Source organism: Salvelinus namaycush, unplaced genomic scaffold (genome assembly GCF_016432855.1).
Source record: "Salvelinus namaycush isolate Seneca unplaced genomic scaffold, SaNama_1.0 Scaffold1316, whole genome shotgun sequence".
Lineage (NCBI taxonomy): Eukaryota > Metazoa > Chordata > Actinopteri > Salmoniformes > Salmonidae > Salvelinus > Salvelinus namaycush.
Genome location: NW_024058027.1, coordinates 48,694 through 68,582, shown reverse-complemented (window position 1 = coordinate 68,582; position 19,889 = coordinate 48,694). Strand labels below are relative to the sequence as shown.

Genomic DNA, 19,889 nt, shown 5'->3' with positions numbered 1-19,889 from the left:
ACTGTCTGACAGGGAACTATCAGGATACTGAGTTTAGAGACCAGAGGTAACACTGTCTGACAGGGAACTATCAGGATACTGAGTTTAGAGACAGAGGTAACACTGTCTGACAGGGAACTATCAGGATACTGAGTTTAGAGACCAGAGGTAACACTGTCTGACAGGGAACTATCAGGATACTGAGTTTAGAGACCAGAGGTAACACTGTCTGACAGGGAACTATCAGGATACTGAGTTTAGAGACCAGAGGTAACACTGTCTGACAGGGAACTATCAGGATACTGAGTTTAGAGACCAGAGGTAACACTGTCTGACAGGGAACTATCAGGATACTGAGTTTAGAGACTAGAGGTAACACTGTCTGACAGGGAACTATCAGGATACTGAGTTTAGAGACCAGAGGTAACACTGTCTGACAGGGAACTATCAGGATACTGAGTTTAGAGACCAGAGGTAACACTGTCTGACAGGGAACTATCAGGATACTGAGTTTAGAGACTAGAGGTAACACTGTCTGACAGGGAACTATCAGGATACTGAGTTTAGAGACCAGAGGTAACACTGTCTGACAGGGAACTATCAGGATACTGAGTTTAGAGACCAGAGGTAACACTGTCTGACAGGGAACTATCAGGATACTGAGTTTAGAGACCAGAGGTAACACTGTCTGACAGGGAACTATCAGGATACTGAGTTTAGAGACCAGAGGTAACACTGTCTGACAGGGAACTATCAGGATACTGAGTTTAGAGACAGAGGTAACACTGTCTGACAGGGAACTATCAGGATACTGAGTTTAGAGACCAGAGGTAACACTGTCTGACAGGGAACTATCAGGATACTGAGTTTAGAGACCAGAGGTAACACTGTCTGACAGGGAACTATCAGGATACTGAGTTTAGAGACCAGAGGTAACACTGCCTGACAGGGAACTATCAGGATACTGAGTTTAGAGACCAGAGGTAACACTGTCTGACAGGGAACTATCAGGATACTGAGTTTAGAGACCAGAGGTAACACTGTCTGACAGGGAACTATCAGGATACTGAGTTTAGAGACTAGAGGTAACACTGTCTGACAGGGAACTATCAGGATACTGAGTATAGAGACCAGAGGTAACACTGTCTGACAGGGAACTATCAGGATACTGAGTTTAGAGACTAGAGGTAACACTGTCTGACAGGGAACTATCAGGATACTGAGTTTAGAGACCAGAGGTAACACTGTCTGACAGGGAACTATCAGGATACTGAGTTTAGAGACCAGAGGTAACACTGTCTGACAGGGAACTATCAGGATACTGAGTTTAGAGAGGTAACACTGTCTGTCTTGTCTTCTTGTCATTGCAGGCTGAGAAGAAGCATAAGGGCTTCCAGGAACTGGACCGCTTTATGCACTACTACACCCGCTTCAAGAACCATGAACACAGCTACCAGGTAAGAACTGGACCTCTACCAGAACCATGAACACAGCTACCAGGTAAGAACTGGACCACTACCAGAACCATGAACACAGCTACCAGGTAAGAACTGGACCAGAACCATGAACACAGCTACCAGGTAAGAGCTGGACCTCTACCAGAACCATGAACACAGCTACCAGGTAAGAACTGGACCAGAACCATGAACACTGCTACCAGGTAAGAACTGGACCTCTACCAGAACCATGAACACAGCTACCAGGTAAGAACTGGACCTCTACCAGAACCATGAACACAGCTACCAGGTAAGAACTGGACCACTACCAGAACCATGAACACAGCTACCAGGTAAGAACTGGACCACTACCAGAACCATGAACACAGCTACCAGGTAAAAGGCGATATTTTTATAACGTCTGTCAGTTTGTATAAGGAAGTCCTCTAGAGGGACCTGACACCCTGTCCAGGTAAGTAGGGTAGAGCTGGGTTTGTCTAACTGTCATGTAGCTTTAGGAAGTCCTGTAGTGGGATCTGACACCCTGTCCAGGTAAGTAGGGTAGAGCTGGGTTTGTCTAACTGTCATGTAGCTTTAGTAAGTCCTGTAGTGGGACCTGACACCCTGTCCAGGTAAGTAGGGCAGAGCTGGGTTTGTCTAACTGTCATGTAGCTTTAGGAAGTCCTGTAGTGGGATCTGACACCCTGTCCAGGTAAGTAGGGCAGAGCTGGGTTTGTTTAACTGTCATGTAGCTTTAGTAAGTCCTGTAGTGGGACCTGACACCCTGTCCAGGTAAGTAGGGCAGAGCTGGGTTTGTCTAACTGTCATGTAGCTTTAGGAAGTCCTGTAGTGGGACCTGACACCCTGTCCAGGTAAGTAGGGCAGAGATGGGTTTGTCTAACTGTCATGTAGCTTTAGGAAGTCCTGTAGTGGGACCTGACACCCTGTCCAGGTAAGTAGGGCAGAGATGGGTTTGTCTAACTGTCATGTAGCTTTAGGAAGTCCTGTAGTGGGACCTGACACCCTGTCCAGGTAAGTAGGGCAGAGCTGGGTTTGTCTAACTGTCATGTAGCTTTAGTAAGTCTTGTAGTGGGACCTGACACCCTGTCCAGGTAAGTAGGGCAGAGATGGGTTTGTCTAACTGTCATGTAGCTTTAGGAAGTCCTGTAGTGGGACCTGACACCCTGTCCAGGTAAGTAGGGAAGAGCTGGGTTTGTCTAACTGTCATGTAGCTTTAGGAAGTCCTGTAGTGGGACCTGACACCCTGTCCAGGTAAGTAGGGCAGAGCTGGGTTCGTCTAACTGTCATGTAGCTTTAGGAAGTCCTGTAGTGGGACCTGACACCCTGTCCAGGTAAGTAGGGCAGAGCTGGGTTTGTCTAACTGTCATGTAGCTTTAGGAAGTCCTGTAGTGGGACCTGACACCCTGTCCAGGTAAGTAGAGCAGAGGTGGGTTTGTCTGTCATGTAGCTTTAGGAAGTCCTGTAGTGGGACCTGACACCCTGTCCAGGTAAGTAGGGCAGAGCTGGGTTTGTCTAACTGTCATGTAGCTTTAGGAAGTCCTGTAGTGGGACCTGACACCCTGTCCAGGTAAGTAGGGCAGAGCTGGGTTTGTCTAACTGTCATGTAGCTTTAGGAAGTCCTGTAGTGGGACCTGACACTCTGTCCAGGTAAGTAGGGCAGAGATGGGTTTGTCTAACTGTCATGTAGCTTTAGGAAGTCCTGTAGTGGGACCTGACACTCTGTCCAGGTAAGTAGGGCAGAGATGGGTTTGTCTAACTGTCATGTAGCTTTAGTAAGTCCTGTAGTGGGACCTGACACCCTGTCCAGGTAAGTAGGGCAGAGCTGGGTTTGTCTAACTGTCATGTAGCTTTAGGAAGTCCTGTAGTGGGACCTGACACCCTGTCCAGGTAAGTAGAGCAGAGGTGGGTTTGTCTAACTGTCATGTAGCTTTAGTAAGTCCTGTAGTGGGACCTGACACCCTGTCCAGGTAAGTAGGGCAGAGCTGGGTTTGTTTAACTGTCATGTAGCTTTAGTAAGTCCTGTAGTGGGACCTGACACCCTGTCCAGGTAAGTAGAGCAGAGCTGGGTTTGTCTGTCATGTAGCTTTAGTAAGTCCTGTAGTGGGACCTGACACCCTGTCCAGGTAAGTAGGGCAGAGCTGGGTTTGTTTAACTGTCATGTAGCTTTAGTAAGTCCTGTAGTGGGACCTGACACCCTGTCCAGGTAAGTAGAGCAGAGCTGGGTTTGTCTGTCATGTAGCTTTAGGAAGTCCTGTAGTGGGACCTGACACCCTGTCCAGGTAATTAGGGCAGAGCTGGGTTTGTCTAACTGTCATGTAGCTTTAGGAATTCCTGTAGTGGGACCTGACACCCTGTCCAGGTAAGTAGGGCAGAGCTGGGTTTGTCTGTCATGTAGCTTTAGGAAGTCCTGTAGTGGGACCTGACACCCTGTCCAGGTAAGTAGGGCAGAGCTGGGTTTGTCTAACTGTCATGTAGCTTTAGGAAGTCCTGTAGTGGGACCTGACACCCTGTCCAGGTAAGTTGGGCAGAGATGGGTTTGTTTAACTGTCATGTAGCTTTAGTAAGTCCTGTAGTGGGACCTGACACTCTGTCCAGGTAAGTAGGGCAGAGCTGGGTTTGTTTAACTGTCATGTAGCTTTAGGAAGTCCTGTAGTGGGACCTGACACCCTGTCCAGGTAAGTAGGGCAGAGCTGGGCTTGTTTAACTGTCATGTAGCTTTAGGAAGTCCTGTAGTGGGACCTGACACTCTGTCCAGGTAAGTAGAGCAGAGCTGGGTTTGTCTAACTGTCATGTAGCTTTAGGAAGTCCTGTAGTGGGACCTGACACTCTGTCCAGGTAAGTAGGGCAGAGCTGGGTTTGTCTAACTGTCATGTAGCTTTAGTAAGTCCTGTAGTGGGACCTGACACCCTGTCCAGGTAAGTAGGGCAGAGCTGGGTTTGTCTAACTGTCATGTAGCTTTAGGAAGTCCTGTAGTGGGACCTGACACCCTGTCCAGGTAAGTAGAGCAGAGGTGGGTTTGTCTAACTGTCATGTAGCTTTAGTAAGTCCTGTAGTGGGACCTGACACCCTGTCCAGGTAAGTAGGGCAGAGCTGGGTTTGTTTAACTGTCATGTAGCTTTAGTAAGTCCTGTAGTGGGACCTGACACCCTGTCCAGGTAAGTAGAGCAGAGCTGGGTTTGTCTGTCATGTAGCTTTAGGAAGTCCTGTAGTGGGACCTGACACCCTGTCCAGGTAATTAGGGCAGAGCTGGGTTTGTCTAACTGTCATGTAGCTTTAGGAATTCCTGTAGTGGGACCTGACACCCTGTCCAGGTAAGTAGGGCAGAGCTGGGTTTGTCTGTCATGTAGCTTTAGGAAGTCCTGTAGTGGGACCTGACACCCTGTCCAGGTAAGTAGGGCAGAGCTGGGTTTGTCTAACTGTCATGTAGCTTTAGGAAGTCCTGTAGTGGGACCTGACACCCTGTCCAGGTAAGTTGGGCAGAGATGGGTTTGTTTAACTGTCATGTAGCTTTAGTAAGTCCTGTAGTGGGACCTGACACTCTGTCCAGGTAAGTAGGGCAGAGCTGGGTTTGTTTAACTGTCATGTAGCTTTAGGAAGTCCTGTAGTGGGACCTGACACCCTGTCCAGGTAAGTAGGGCAGAGCTGGGCTTGTTTAACTGTCATGTAGCTTTAGGAAGTCCTGTAGTGGGACCTGACACTCTGTCCAGGTAAGTAGAGCAGAGCTGGGTTTGTCTAACTGTCATGTAGCTTTAGGAAGTCCTGTAGTGGGACCTGACACTCTGTCCAGGTAAGTAGGGCAGAGCTGGGTTTGTCTAACTGTCATGTAGCTTTAGTAAGTCCTGTAGTGGGACCTGACACCCTGTCCAGGTAAGTAGGGCAGAGCTGGGTTTGTCTAACTGTCATGTAGCTTTAGGAAGTCCTGTAGTGGGACCTGACACCCTGTCCAGGTAAGTAGAGCAGAGGTGGGTTTGTCTAACTGTCATGTAGCTTTAGGAAGTCCTGTAGTGGGACCTGACACCCTGTCCAGGTAAGTAGGGCAGAGCTGGGTTTGTCTAACTGTCATGTAGCTTTAGTAAGTCCTGTAGTGGGACCTGACACCCTGTCCAGGTAAGTATTGCAGAGCTGGGTTTGTCTGTCATGTAGCTTTAGGAAGTCCTGTAGTGGGACCTGACACCCTGTCCAGGTAAGCAGGGCAGATGTGGGTTTGTCTAACTGTCATGTAGCTTTAGGAAGTCCTGTAGTGGGACCTGACACCCTGTCCAGGTAAGTAGAGCAGAGGTGGGTTTGTCTAACTGTCATGTAGCTTTAGGAAGTCCTGTAGTGGGACCTGACACCCTGTCCAGGTAAGTAGAGCAGAGGTGGGTTTGTCTAACTGTCATGTAGCTTTAGGAAGTCCTGTAGTGGGACCTGACACCCTGTCCAGGTAAGTAGGGCAGAGCTGGGTTTGTCTAACTGTCATGTAGCTTTAGGAAGTCCTGTAGTGGGACCTGACACTCTGTCCAGGTAAGTAGGGCAGAGCTGGGTTTGTCTAACTGTCATGTAGCTTTAGTAAGTCCTGTAGTGGGACCTGACCTTGACTGTCCTTCTATCTAGCTGGAGCAGCGCCTGTTGAAGACCGCCAAAGACAAGATGGAACAGCTGAGCAGAGCCTTGAGTGGAAGTATGTGGATATTCGTCATGTCAATGTTTTTCATCGTTTTGTTCAGTTGTGTTTGCAGACAGCCATTTCACATAAATAGACCAACACGCAGACTGCAATCATACAGTGGAGATGTATTAATACTCTAAAGTACTTGAAATCTATCACCTTTTCTTCTCTCTCTCTCTCTCTTCTGAATGTGATATGATGAGTTGGCGTGTATGAGAGAGGGAGTAATCCTGATCCGTGATCTCTTCTCTCTCAGGAGACGGAGGCCCACCTGACACTACGTTCATTGAAGATGCGGTACTGGAGCTGTTGAAGACACGCCGTATACTCAAGTGCTCTTACCCCTACGGCTTCTTCCTGGAGATCAAATCCACCAAGAAAGAGATTTTTGAACTTATGCAGGTACGGACGGATCATAGAGAAAGGATTGTATAAAACATCTGAAATGTCTTGTCTAAAACCTACTTCCTCTTAAACACTGAGGTTTTAAAACCGACTTCCTCTCAAACACTGAGGTTTTAAACCGACTTCCTCTCAAACACTGAGGTTTTAAAACCGACTTCCTCTCAAACACTGAGGTTTTAAAACCGACTTCCTCTCAAACACTGAGGTTTTAAAACGACTTCCTCTCAAACACTGAGGTTTTAAAATGACTTCCTCTCAAACACTGAGGTTTTAAAACCGACTTCCTCTCAAACACTGAGGTTTTAAACGTACTTCCTCTCAAACACTGAGGTTTTAAAACGACTTCCTCTCAAACACTGAGGTTTTAAAATGACTTCCTCTCAAAAACTGAGGTTTTAAAACGACTTCCTCTCAAACACTGAGGTTTTAAAACGACTTCCTCTCAAACACTGAGGTTTTAAAACCGACTTCCTCTTAAACACTGAGGTTTTAAAACCGACTTCCTCTCAAACACTGAGGTTTTAAAACCGACTTCCTCTCAAACACTGAGGTTTTAAAACCGACTTCCTCTCAAACACTGAGGTTTTAAAACCGACTTCCTCTCAAACACTGAGGTTTTAAAACGACTTCCTCTCAAACACTGAGGTTTTAAAACGACTTCCTCTCAAAGACTGAGGTTTTAAAACGACTTCCTCTCAAAGACTGAGGTTTTAAAACGACTTCCTCTCAAACACTGAGGTTTTAAAACCGACTTCCTCTCAAACACTGAGGTTTTAAAATAACAGATCTTGTTGTGAGTAACCCTTTTTACTCTCTTCGTTAATGACTTCCTCACACGGCTGGCCCGTTCATTAGGCAGGATTAGGCGTCCGCCTCTGGCGGCAGATTGAAGAGGGCCGGCCCTGCTTCCTCATGGTTTAAAACTATACAGCTAAGAGATACTTTTGTCCTCTACAGTTTGTAACCTTTTTGTCTTGCCTCTTCCTGTCTGTGTGTAGACTGACTTGGAGATGGTGACAGAGGACCTAGCTCAGAAAGTCAACCGTCCTTACCTCCGAACTCCCCGTCATAAGATCATCCGAGCGGCCTGTTTGGTGCAGCAGAAGAGACAGGAGTTCCTGGCCTCCGTCGCCCGGGGGGTGGCCCCCAGCGACTCCCCAGAGGCCCCTAGACGCAGGTGGGAGCCCCTGACCCCTCACAAACCCTTTCAATCCCTAATTCAATCAATTGCAGATAAAGGTCATCCCCCAATGTGGTTTCACTCAGACTGTTTTCTTGTGCAGTTGTTGTGTTCTCTCTCTCTCTCTCCACTAATTGAAGTGTTTTAATAACATAACAGAATAAATGTTATTACGTTGTACTTCTTGTATTTCTAGTTTTGGAGGTGGAACGTGGGACTGGGAGTATTTGGGCTTTGCATCTCCTGAGGTAAGTAAATATCTAGCTAACTGTTGTAGGTCTGAATATCTAGTTCTGAATATCTAGCTAACTGTTGTAGGTCTGAATATCTAGTTCTGAATATCTAGCTAACTGTTGTAGTTCTGAATATCTAGCTAACTGTTGTCGGTCTGAATATCTAGTTCTGAATATCTAGCTAACTGTTGTAGGTCTGAATATCTAGCTAACTGTTGTAGTTCTGAATATCTAGCTAACTGCTGTAGGTCTGAATATCTAGCTAGCTGTTGTAGTTCTGAATATCTAGCTAACTGTTGTAGTTCTGAATATCTAGCTAACTGCTGTAGGTCTGAATATCTAGCTAGCTGTTGTAGTTCTGAATATCTAGCTAACTGTTGTAGGTCTGAATATCTAGCTAACTGTTGTAGGTCTGAATATCTAGCTAACTGTTGTAGGTCTGAATATCTAGCTAACTGTTGTAGGTCTGAATATCTAGTTCTGAATATCTAGCTAACTGTTGTAGTTCTGAATATCTAGCTAACTGTTGTAGTTCTAAATATCTAACTAACTGTTGTAGGTCTGAATATCTAGCTAACTGTTGTCGGTCTGAATATCTAGTTCTAAATATCTAACTAACTGTTGTAGGTCTGAATATCTAGCTAACTGTTGTAGTTCTGAATATCTAGCTAACTGTTGTAGTTCTGAATATCTAGCTAACTGTTGTAGGTCTGAATATCTAGCTAACTGTTGTAGATCTGAATATCTAGCTAACTGTTGTAGTTCTGAATATCTAACTAACTGTTGTAGGTCTGAATATCTAACTAACTGTTGTAGTTCTGAATATCTAACTAACTGTTGTAGTTCTGAATATCTAGCTAACTGTTGTAGTTCTGAATATCTAGCTAACTGTTGTCGGTCTGAATATCTAGCTAACTGTTGTCGGTCTGAATATCTAGCTAACTGTTGTCGGTCTGAATATCTAGTTCTGAATATCTAGCTAACTGTTGTAGGTCTGAATATCTAGCTAACTGTTGTAGTTCTGAATATCTAGCTAGCTGTTGTAGTTCTGAATATCTAGCTAGCTGTTGTAGTTCTGAATATCTAGCTAACTGTTGTAGTTCTGAATATCTAGCTAACTGTTGTAGTTCTGAATATCTAGCTAACTGTTGTCGGTCTGAATATCTAGTTCTGAATATCTAGCTAACTGTTGTAGGTCTGAATATCTAGCTAACTGTTGTAGGTCTGAATATCTAGCTAACTGTTGTAGTTCTGAATATCTAGCTAACTGTTGTCGGTCTGTATATCTAGCTAACTGTTGTAGGTCTGAATATCTAGTTCTGAATATCTAGCTAACTGTTGTAGGTCTGAATATCTAGCTAACTGTTGTAGTTCTGAATATCTAGCTAACTGTTGTAGGTCTGAATATCTAGCTAACTGTTGTCGGTCTGTATATCTAGCTAACTGTTGTAGGTCTGAATATCTAGTTCTGAATATCTAGTTCTGAATATCTAGCTAACTGTTGTAGGTCTGAATATCTAGTTCTGAATATCTAGCTAACTGTTGTAGATCTGAATATCTAGCTAACTGTTGTAGGTCTGAATATCTAGCTAACTGTTGTAGTTCTGAATATCTAGCTAGCTGTTGTAGTTCTGAATATCTAGCTAACTGTTGTAGTTCTGAATATCTAGCTAACTGTTGTAGTTCTGAATATCTAGCTAACTGTTGTCGGTCTGAATATCTAGTTCTGAATATCTAGCTAACTGTTGTAGGTCTGAATATCTAGCTAACTGTTGTAGTTCTGAATATCTAGCTAACTGTTGTCGGTCTGTATATCTAGCTAACTGTTGTAGGTCTGAATATCTAGTTCTGAATATCTAGCTAACTGTTGTAGGTCTGAATATCTAGCTAACTGTTGTAGTTCTGAATATCTAGCTAACTGTTGTAGGTCTGAATATCTAGCTAACTGTTGTCGGTCTGTATATCTAGCTAACTGTTGTAGGTCTGAATATCTAGTTCTGAATATCTAGTTCTGAATATCTAGCTAACTGTTGTAGGTCTGAATATCTAGTTCTGAATATCTAGCTAACTGTTGTAGATCTGAATATCTAGCTAACTGTTGTAGGTCTGAATATCTAGCTAACTGTTGTAGGTCTGAATATCTAGCTAACTGTTGTAGATCTGAATATCTAGCTAGCTGTTGTAGTTCTAAATATCTAGCTAGCTGTTGTCGGTCTGAATATCTAGCTAGCTGTTGTAGTTCTGAATATCTAGCTAGCTGTTGTAGTTCTGAATATCTAGCTAGCTGTTGTAGTTCTGAATATCTAGCTAGCTGTTGTAGTTCTGAATATCTAGCTAGCTGTTGTAGTTCTGAATATCTAGCTAATTGTTGTCGGTCTGAATATCTAGCTACGACCTGTGACCTGTGACGTCACGGTGTGTCATGTGACTGATCCTACAGGAGTATGCAGAGTTCCAGTACCGGAGGAGACACAGGGATCGTCAGCAGCGGAGACAGAGAGGGGACATTCCTCATCTTGACGAGCATAGCGACATCACTTCAGGTAATAATGAATCAATAACTAAAAGATACATGGATAGATACTATAGCTGTGCTTCCAGGTATCTGTCTTCCTGGTATTTCTTCAGGATATCCTGCTATTTGTCTACCCGGTATTACTATAGGATATCCTGCTATTTGTCTACCTGGTATTACTATAGGATATCCTGCTATCTGTCTACCTGGTATTACTATAGGATGTCCTGCTATCTGTCTACCTGGTATTACTATAGGATGTCCTGCTATCTGTCTACCTGGTATTACTATAGGATATCCTGCTATCTGTCTACCTGGTATTACTATAGGATGTCCTGCTATCTGTCTACCTGGTATTACTATAGGATATCCTGCTATCTGTCTACCTGGTATTACTATAGGATGTCCTGCTATCTGTCTACCTGGTATTTCTTCAGGATATCCTGCTATCTGTCTACCTGGTATTACTATAGGATATCCTTCTATCTGTCTACCTGGTATTACTATAGGATATCCTGCTATCTGTCTACCTGGTATTACTATAGGATGTCCTGCTATCTGTCTACCTGGTATTACTATAGGATATCCTGCTATCTGTCTACCTGGTATTACTATAGGATGTCCTGCTATCTGTCTACCTGGTATTACTATAGGATGTCCTGCTATCTGTCTACCTGGTATTACTATAGGATATCCTGCTATCTGTCTACCTGGTATTACTATAGGATATCCTGCTATCTGTCTACCTGGTATTACTATAGGATATCCTGCTATCTGTCTACCTGGTATTACTATAGGATGTCCTGCTATCTGTCTACCTGGTATTACTATAGGATATCCTGCTATCTGTCTACCTGGTATTACTATAGGATGTCCTGCTATCTGTCTACCTGGTATTTCTTCAGGATATCCTGCTATCTGTCTACCTGGTATTTCTTCAGGATATCCTGCTATCTGTCTACCTGGTATTTCTTCAGGATATCCTGCTATCTGTCTACCTGGTATTACTATAGGATATCCTGCTATCTGTCTACCTGGTATTACTATAGGATGTCCTGCTATCTGTCTACCTGGTATTACTATAGGATGTCCTGCTATCTGTCTACCTGGTATTACTATAGGATATCCTGCTATCTGTCTACCTGGTATTACTATAGGATGTCCTGCTATCTGTCTACCTGGTATTACTATAGGATGTCCTGCTATCTGTCTACCTGGTATTACTATAGGATGTCCTGCTATCTGTCTACCTGGTATTACTATAGGATATCCTGCTATCTGTCTACCTGGTATTACTATAGGATATCCTGCTATCTGTCTACCTGGTATTTCTTCAGGATATCCTGCTATCTGTCTACCTGGTATTACTATAGGATATCCTGCTATCTGTCTACCTGGTATTACTATAGGATGTCCTGCTATCTGTCTACCTGGTATTACTATAGGATGTCCTGCTATCTGTCTACCTGGTATTACTATAGGATATCCTGCTATCTGTCTACCTGGTATTACTATAGGATGTCCTGCTATCTGTCTACCTGGTATTACTATAGGATGTCCTGCTATCTGTCTACCTGGTATTACTATAGGATGTCCTGCTATCTGTCTACCTGGTATTACTATAGGATGTCCTGCTATCTGTCTACCTGGTATTACTATAGGATATCCTGCTATCTGTCTACCTGGTATTACTATAGGATGTCCTGCTATCTGTCTACCTGGTATTACTATAGGATGTCCTGCTATCTGTCTACCTGGTATTACTATAGGATATCCTTCTATCTGTCTACCTGGTATTACTATAGGATGTCCTGCTATCTGTCTACCTGGTATTACTATAGGATGTCCTGCTATCTGTCTACCTGGTATTTCTTCAGGATATCCTGCTATCTGTCTACCTGGTATTACTATAGGATATCCTGCTATCTGTCTACCTGGTATTACTATAGGATATCCTGCTATCTGTCTACCTGGTATTACTATAGGATGTCCTGCTATCTGTCTACCTGGTATTTCTTCAGGATATCCTGCTATCTGTCTACCTGGTATTACTATAGGATGTCCTGCTATCTGTCTACCTGGTATTACTATAGGATGTCCTGCTATCTGTCTACCTGGTATTACTATAGGATGTCCTGCTATCTGTCTACCTGGTATTTCTTCAGGATATCCTGCTATGACTGTATGTGTTTCCAGGTATCTGTCTACCTGGTATTTCTATAGGATATCCTGCTATCTGTCTACCTGGTATTACTATAGGATATCCTGCTATCTGTCTACCTGGTATTACTATAGGATATCCTGCTATTTGTCTACCTGGTATTACTATAGGATATCCTGCTATCTGTCTACCTGGTATTTCTTCAGGATATCCTGCTATCTGTCTACCTGGTATTTCTTCAGGATATCCTGCTATCTGTCTACCTGGTATTACTATAGGATGTCCTGCTATCTGTCTACCTGGTATTTCTTCAGGATATCCTGCTATCTGTCTACCTGGTATTTCTTCAGGATATCCTGCTATCTGTCTACCTGGTATTACTATAGGATATCCTGCTATCTGTCTACCTGGTATTTCTTCAGGATATCCTGCTATCTGTCTACCCGGTATTACTATAGGATATCCTGCTATCTGTCTACCTGGTATTACTATAGGATGTCCTGCTATCTGTCTACCTGGTATTTCTTCAGGATATCCTGCTATCTGTCTACCTGGTATTTCTTCAGGATATCCTGCTATCTGTCTACCTGGTATTTCTTCAGGATATCCTGCTATCTGTCTACCTGGTATTTCTTCAGGATATCCTGCTATCTGTCTACCTGGTATTTCTTCAGGATATCCTGCTATCTGTCTACCTGGTATTTCTTCAGGATATCCTGCTATCTGTCTACCTGGTATTTCTTCAGGATATCCTGCTATCTGTCTACCTGGTATTACTATAGGATATCCTGCTATCTGTCTACCTGGTATTACTATAGGATATCCTGCTATCTGTCTTCCTGGTATTTCTTCAGGATATCCTGCTATGACTGTATGTTTCCTAAAAGGCTGATGTGTTCCGGCCCCCCCCCATTAATGGGGTCAGTGTTTTCACTACATGAATGGCTTCGATCCTGGTTAAACAGTAACAAAAAGGAATCATCTCTAGCTTCTCCTTTCGCCGGGAAGACCTTGAATAGTTTGAGCTGTGTGATTGTCAGTGTGATTGTTCTGTAACGTTGACTGACTGACTAACTGGGGGGGGGGTTCTTTTATTCATAAAACAGACACACAGGAAATGGGAGGTGGGCGAAGACATGGTCCCCCCATGGTGAGTTCAGTGTGTTTTTCATGTCGTCTGTCTATTCGTCTTTACCTCCTTATTATATATATATATAAGCCAGATAGTTTATTCGACAGAGACAAAATGAAATGTTGTGTACCGATGTGAAGTTCAGACTTGGCGGTATTAAATGGTTTAATTTCTTACTTTTGATAACATTTTTCTTTACCGTCTGTCTTCACAGAAATGTATCTTGCATCGTAACATCCTCTTACAAGACATATAAACAGCACCAATAGTCTTAAACAGATGAAATATGTTGTATTCTACAAGGCCTTCGTCCCTTTCCACATGATGTCCTGTTTATGTGTTAACAGGGCTCATTGGATGAGGACGATCCCAACATCCTATTGGCTATCCAGCTGTCACTCCAAGAGTCTGGGTTGTTGGCGATGGCCGGGGACACTCCAGAGTTCTTGTCCAATGAGGCGTCCCTGGGGGCCATCGGCACCTCCCTCCCGTCCAGACTGGACGCGGAGTCCCAGGGAGTGGAGGTGGGGCCCCGGGGAGCCATCAGCAGCTCAGAGCTCCTAGAGCTGGAGGATCGTGTCATGAGACTAGGCAACATGGGGACCATCAGCAGCCAGCACCTCTATGAAGGGGTTCCAGGGGTCTATGCATTACACCACCACCCATCCCAGCAGCACTACAGCAACCACCATCTCAACCCATTCAGGGAGCCTTCTTCACGTGAGGCTCTGTTCTCGTCCTCCAGTGGTACTACGGACTCCACTACCACCACCTCAACAGGACTCCAGGACCCCTCACACCCAAACACTAACCTGCTGGGCAACATCATGGCCTGGTTCCATGATATGAATCCTCAGAGCATCACCCTCATCCCCTCCACCATCACCACCTCCTCAGACACAGACTTAGACTTCGACACGGCAGCACAGACCACGGCCAACACAGCCTCCGAGGTGAAGGAGGACCAGGTCCGAGCTGACCTCCACCAGCCCCGTGCCAAGCCCCAGAAAGGTGAGGGCGAGCTGGGGGAAGATGGGGACTGTTTCCCCTTCCTTTCTCAGGGCCTGGAGGAGAAGGAAAGACCCACCCATCTAGACCTGACGGTGGGGTCAGAGGTCATGGCCTCGTCCTACATGGTGACTACCGGGACAGGGGACCGGGCCGGGGAGAGGCTCGCTGGGGGTAACGTCGTTCACGTAGACACGCCCATGTGTGACTCTGTGACCTCTGACCTTTTGCCTAGCACCAGCTCTTCAGAATGGGAGGAGCAGATACACCTGGTCTGATTGGTGGAAGAAAATCTTAAGTGGGACGGAGGAGATACACCTGGTCTGATTTATGATTGGAGGAAAATTCCTGAGTTGGTGGATCAAATCCACCTGTTATGACTCTGATTGGAGGAAACATATGAGATGGGAGGAGCAAACTCTCCTGGAAGACAGAAGCCTTCAGAGGGGTCAAACCACTGACATGCAGAGAGAGCGAGAGAGAGAGGACCGATCCTGACTGAGAGGGGACATTACCCAGCAGCCAGTGATGGTGTTGGGGGAATTTAATCCTGACTTGATTGTAGTGCTAGGAGGAGATATATTATGATGGAGTGTATTTTCTCTTTCCAGTGTTTACAAGGACATATCTAACACTTGATAGCTGGTCTATACTGGCACGAGATGCCCTCCCGGGTGAACGACGGACGGAGGACTGGACGGATTCCTAAGAAGCGGGATGGAAGGTGTTTGACTGGGTGTTTATTGGTATTATATTACCCACAATGGATATTTTTCTTGATAAAATGATGAACAAGTTGCTTCTCTCAGATGATCTGTTTTAGATTACAACATGAGGTGATTATAGTGCATTATTATAGTGAATACATTTTGCAGGAGTTTTTTGATCTAGTATTTTGTTTTGATATCGATGATAATATTCTTAAATGTTTTCTGCTGAAGTGTACTGTATTGTGTTTGGGCTTGGTTCTGAGGGAGGCTGTACAGGAGAGTTCTGAGGGAGGCTGTAATCCACTGTACAGGAGAGTTCTGAGGGAGGCTGTAATCAGCTGTACAGGAGAGTTCTGAGGGAGGCTGTAATCAGCTGTACAGGAGAGTTCTGAGGGAGGCTGTAATCCACTGTACAGGAGAGTTCTGAGGGAGGCTGTAATCAGCTGTACAGGAGAGTTCTGAGGGAGGCTGTAATCAGCTGTACTAGGAGAGTTCTGAGGGAGGCTGTAATCAGCTGTACTAGGAGAGTTCTGAGGGAGGCTGTAATCAGCTGTACAGGAGAGTTCTGAGGGAGGCTGTAGTCCACTGTACAGGAGAGTTCTGAGGGAGGCTGTAATCATCTGTACAGGAGAGTTCTGAGGGAGGCTGTAATCAACTGTACAGGAGAGTTCTGAGGGAGGCTGTAATCATCTGTACAGGAGAGTTCTGAGGGAGGCTGTAATCAACTGTACTAGGAGAGTTCTGAGGGAGGCTGTAGTCCACTGTACAGGAGAGTTCTGAGGGAGGCTGTAATCATCTGTACAGGAGAGTTCTGAGGGAGGCTGTAATCCACTGTACAGGAGAGTTCTGAGGGAGGCTGTAATCCACTGTACAGGAACGTTCTGAGGGAGGTTATAATCAACTGTACAGGAGAGCAGTGCTGTGCTGCCTGCTTCTAGTAGTGTTATTATCCCAATATAACAGTGTACAGTCTGACTGAGCAGAAAAACCTGCTCTCAGTCCCGTCCAGATCTGCCTAATGTGTCGGTAAGTTTGTCAAACACTGGCTAACAAAAGCACAGTTTGTAATCACCAAGTGGACTCCAAAAACGAATTGTGCCTGCATTAGATCTATTCCATGTTGTTGTACTGAACCCATTAGAAGACTGTCTTCATGAAGATGGACAAGGCCAGAACTCATTAGAAGACTGTCTTCATGAAGATGGACAAGGCTAGAACCTATTAGAAGACTGTCTTCATGAAGATGGACAAGGCTAGAACCCATTAGAAGACTGTCTTCATGAAGATGGACAAGGCTAGAACCCATTAGAAGACTGTCTTCATGAAGATGGACAAGGCTAGAACCCATTAGAAGACTGTCTTCATGAAGATGGACAAGGCCAGAACCCATTAGAAGACTGTCTTCATGAAGATGGACAAGGCTAGAACCCATTAGAAGACTGTCTTCATGAAGATGGACAAGGCTAGAACCCATTAGAAGACTGTCTTCATGAAGATGGACAAGGCTAGAACCCATTAGAAGACTGTCTTCATGAAGATGGACAAGGCTAGAACCCATTAGAAGACTGTCTTCAAGAAGATGGACAAGGCCAGAACCCATTAGAAGACTGTCTTCAAGAAGATGGACAAGGCTAGAACCCATTAGAACACTGTCTTCATGAAGATGGACAAGGCTAGAACCCATTAGAAGACTGTCTTCATGAAGATGGACAAGGCTAGAACCCATTAGAAGACTGTCTTCATGAAGATGGACAAGGCTAGAACCCATTAGAAGACTGACTTCATGAAGATGGACAAGGCTAGAACCCATTAGAAGACTGACTTCATGAAGATGGACAAGGCTAGAACCCATTAGAAGACTGTCTTCATGAAGATGGACAAGGCTAGAACCCATTAGAAGACTGTCTTCATGAAGATGGACAAGGCTAGAACCCATTAGAAGACTGTCTTCATGAAGATGGACAAGGCTAGAACCCATTCGAAGACTGTCTTCATGAAGATGGACAAGGCTAGAACCCATTATAAGACTGTCTTCATGAAGATGGACAAGGCCAGAACCCATTAGAAGACTGTCTTCATGAAGATGGACAAGGCTAGAACCCATTAGAACACTGTCTTCATGAAGATGGACAAGGCTAGTAGCCCTGAAGGGACAATAGAGAGGAACAATCTGCTGTTGCTGTTCACTCCAATAGGAAAATAACAGTAGTTAAGAGGAGAATTGTAATCAGATACGTTGTTAATGTTTATACCTAATAATGATGTCACTGGTTCATTCTGAACTATTTTAGGGCTGCTTTCGGAGATTCTGCTCTAATCTCAATGGAGATTCTGCTTTAATCTCAATGGAGATTCTCCATTCACCTGCTTCCTAGTCCAGAACTAGGTTTAGGCCTAATGTCCAGGACTAGGTTTAGGCCTAATGTCCAGAACTAGGTTTAGGCCTAATGTCCAGAACTAGGTTTAGGCCTAATGTCCAGAACTAGGTTTAGGCCTAATGTCCAGAACTAGGTTTAGGCCTAATGAGGAAACCCGGCCCATTATAAAGCTATATATTAACCTATTATGAAAGTTTAAGCCTTGACGGGACTCAGCAACTACAGTAGAGGGGTTCAGAGGGTCGTAATATTGGTTCTCTACGCAATTCATTACAGTGCCTTTATGTCAATCTTTTAAAATGTATTGCCACATTTTCCTGAGGTCTTACAGTAAGTAATGGTGTGTAGCTACACTATATATACAAAAGTATGTGGACACCCCTTCAAATTAGTCGATTCGGCTATTTCAGCCACATCTGTTGCTGACAGGTGTATAAAATCGAGCACAAAGCAAATGCAATCTCCATAGACAAATATTGGCAGTAGAATCGCCTTACTGAAGAGCTCATTGATGTTCAACGTGGCACCGTCCTAGGATGTCACCTTTCCAACAAGTCAGTTTGTCAAATTTCTGCCCTGTTAACGCTGCCCTGGTCAACTGTAAGTGCTTTTATTGTGAAGTGGTCCCGTGTGGCTCAGTTGGTAGAGCATGGCGCTTGCAACGCCAGGGTTGTGGGTTCATTCCCCACGGGGGGACCAGGATGAATATGTATGAACTTTCCAATTTGTAAGTCGCTCTGGATAAGAGCGTCTGCTAAATGACTTAAATGTAAATGTAAAGTGGAAACGTCTAGGAGCAACAACGGCTCAGCCGCTAAGTGGTAGGCCACATAAGCTCACAGAACGGGACCACCGAGTGCTGAAGCGCTTGGCACGTAAAAATCATCTGTCGTCGGTTGTAACACTCACTACCGAGTTCCAAACTGCCTCTGATAAGCAACGTCAGCACAAGAACTGTTCGTTGGGAGCTTCATGAAATAGGTTTCCGTGGCCGAGCAGCCGCACACAAGCCTAAGATCACCATGCGCAATGCCAAGCGTCGGCTGCAGTGGTGTAAAGATCACCACCATTGGATTCTGGAGCAGTGGAAACACATTCTCTGGAGTGATGAATCACACTTCACCATCTGGCAGTCAGACGGAGGATTCTGGGTTTGGCGGATGCCAGGAGAATGCTACCTGCCTGAATGCATAGTGCCAACTGTAAAGTTTGGTGGAGGAGGAATAATGGCCTGGGACTGTTTTCATGGTTCAGGCTAGGCCCCTTAGTTCCAGTGAAGGGAAATCTTAACGCTACAAAATACAATGACATTCTAGATGATTCTGTGCTTCCAACTTGTGGCAACAGTTCCCCGTTCACAAAGCGAGGTCCATACAGAAATGGTTTGTCGATCAGTGTGGAAGAACTTGACTGGCCTGCACAGAGCCCTGACCTCAACTCCATCGAACACCTTTGGGATTAATTGGAACGCCGACTGCGAGCCAGGCCTAATCGCCCAACAGCAGTGCTCAACCTCACTAATACTATTATGGCTGAATGGAAGCAAGTCCCTGCAGCAATGTTCCAACATCTAGTGGAAAGCCTTCCCAGAAGAGTGGAGGCTGTTATAGCAGCAATGTTCCAACATCTAGTGGAAAGCCTTCCCAGAAGAGTGGAGGCTGTTATAGCAGCAATGTTCCAACATCTAGTGGAAAGCCTTCCCAGAAGAGTGGAGGCTGTTATAGCAGCAATGTTCCAACATCTAGTGGAAAGCCTTCCCAGAAGAGTGGAGGCTGTTATATCAGCAATGTTCCAACATCTAGTGGAAAGCCTTCCTAGAAGAGTGGAGGCTGTTATATCAGCAATGTTCCAACATCTAGTGGAAAGCCTTCCCAGAAGAGTGGAGGCTGTTATATCAGCAATGTTCCAACATCTAGTGGAAAGCCTTCCCAGAAGAGTGGAGGCTGTTATATCAGCAATGTTCCAACATCTAGTGGAAAGCCTTCCTAGAAGAGTGGAGGCTGTTATATCAGCAATGTTCCAACATCTAGTGGAAAGCCTTCCCAGAAGAGTGGAGGCTGTTATAGCAGCAATGTTCCAACAT

The 19,889-nt window shown here is 44.7% G+C and overlaps 1 protein-coding gene across 1 annotated transcript; it reads left to right on the top strand.

The window, feature by feature from the left end:
• The first annotated feature begins 1,350 nt into the window (after nucleotides 1-1,350).
• LOC120036363 (ankyrin repeat and IBR domain-containing protein 1-like) lies at nucleotides 1,351-18,252 on the top strand. Its single transcript, XM_038982838.1, has 8 exons — nucleotides 1,351-1,436; nucleotides 6,030-6,096; nucleotides 6,341-6,486; nucleotides 7,488-7,666; nucleotides 7,866-7,917; nucleotides 10,343-10,445; nucleotides 13,685-13,728; nucleotides 14,058-18,252. The coding sequence occupies exons 1-8, from the start codon at nucleotides 1,392-1,394 to the stop codon at nucleotides 14,994-14,996; spliced, it is 1,575 nt and encodes a 524-aa protein (XP_038838766.1). The 5' UTR covers nucleotides 1,351-1,391; the 3' UTR covers nucleotides 14,997-18,252.
• The last annotated feature ends 1,637 nt before the right edge of the window (nucleotides 18,253-19,889 follow it).

What these genes read in the sequence shown, in the direction of transcription:
- LOC120036363 (XM_038982838.1), top strand. Translation starts at nt 1,392, where the DNA reads ATGCACTACTACACCCGCTTCAAGAACCATGAACACAGCTACCAG. An exon ending in CCAGAGGCCCCTAGACGCAG is followed by an intron (nt 7,667 to 7,865) that starts GTGGGAGCCCCT and finishes TTGTATTTCTAG; the next exon opens with TTTTGGAGGTGGAACGTGGG. An exon ending in GCATAGCGACATCACTTCAG is followed by an intron (nt 10,446 to 13,684) that starts GTAATAATGAAT and finishes TTCATAAAACAG; the next exon opens with ACACACAGGAAATGGGAGGT.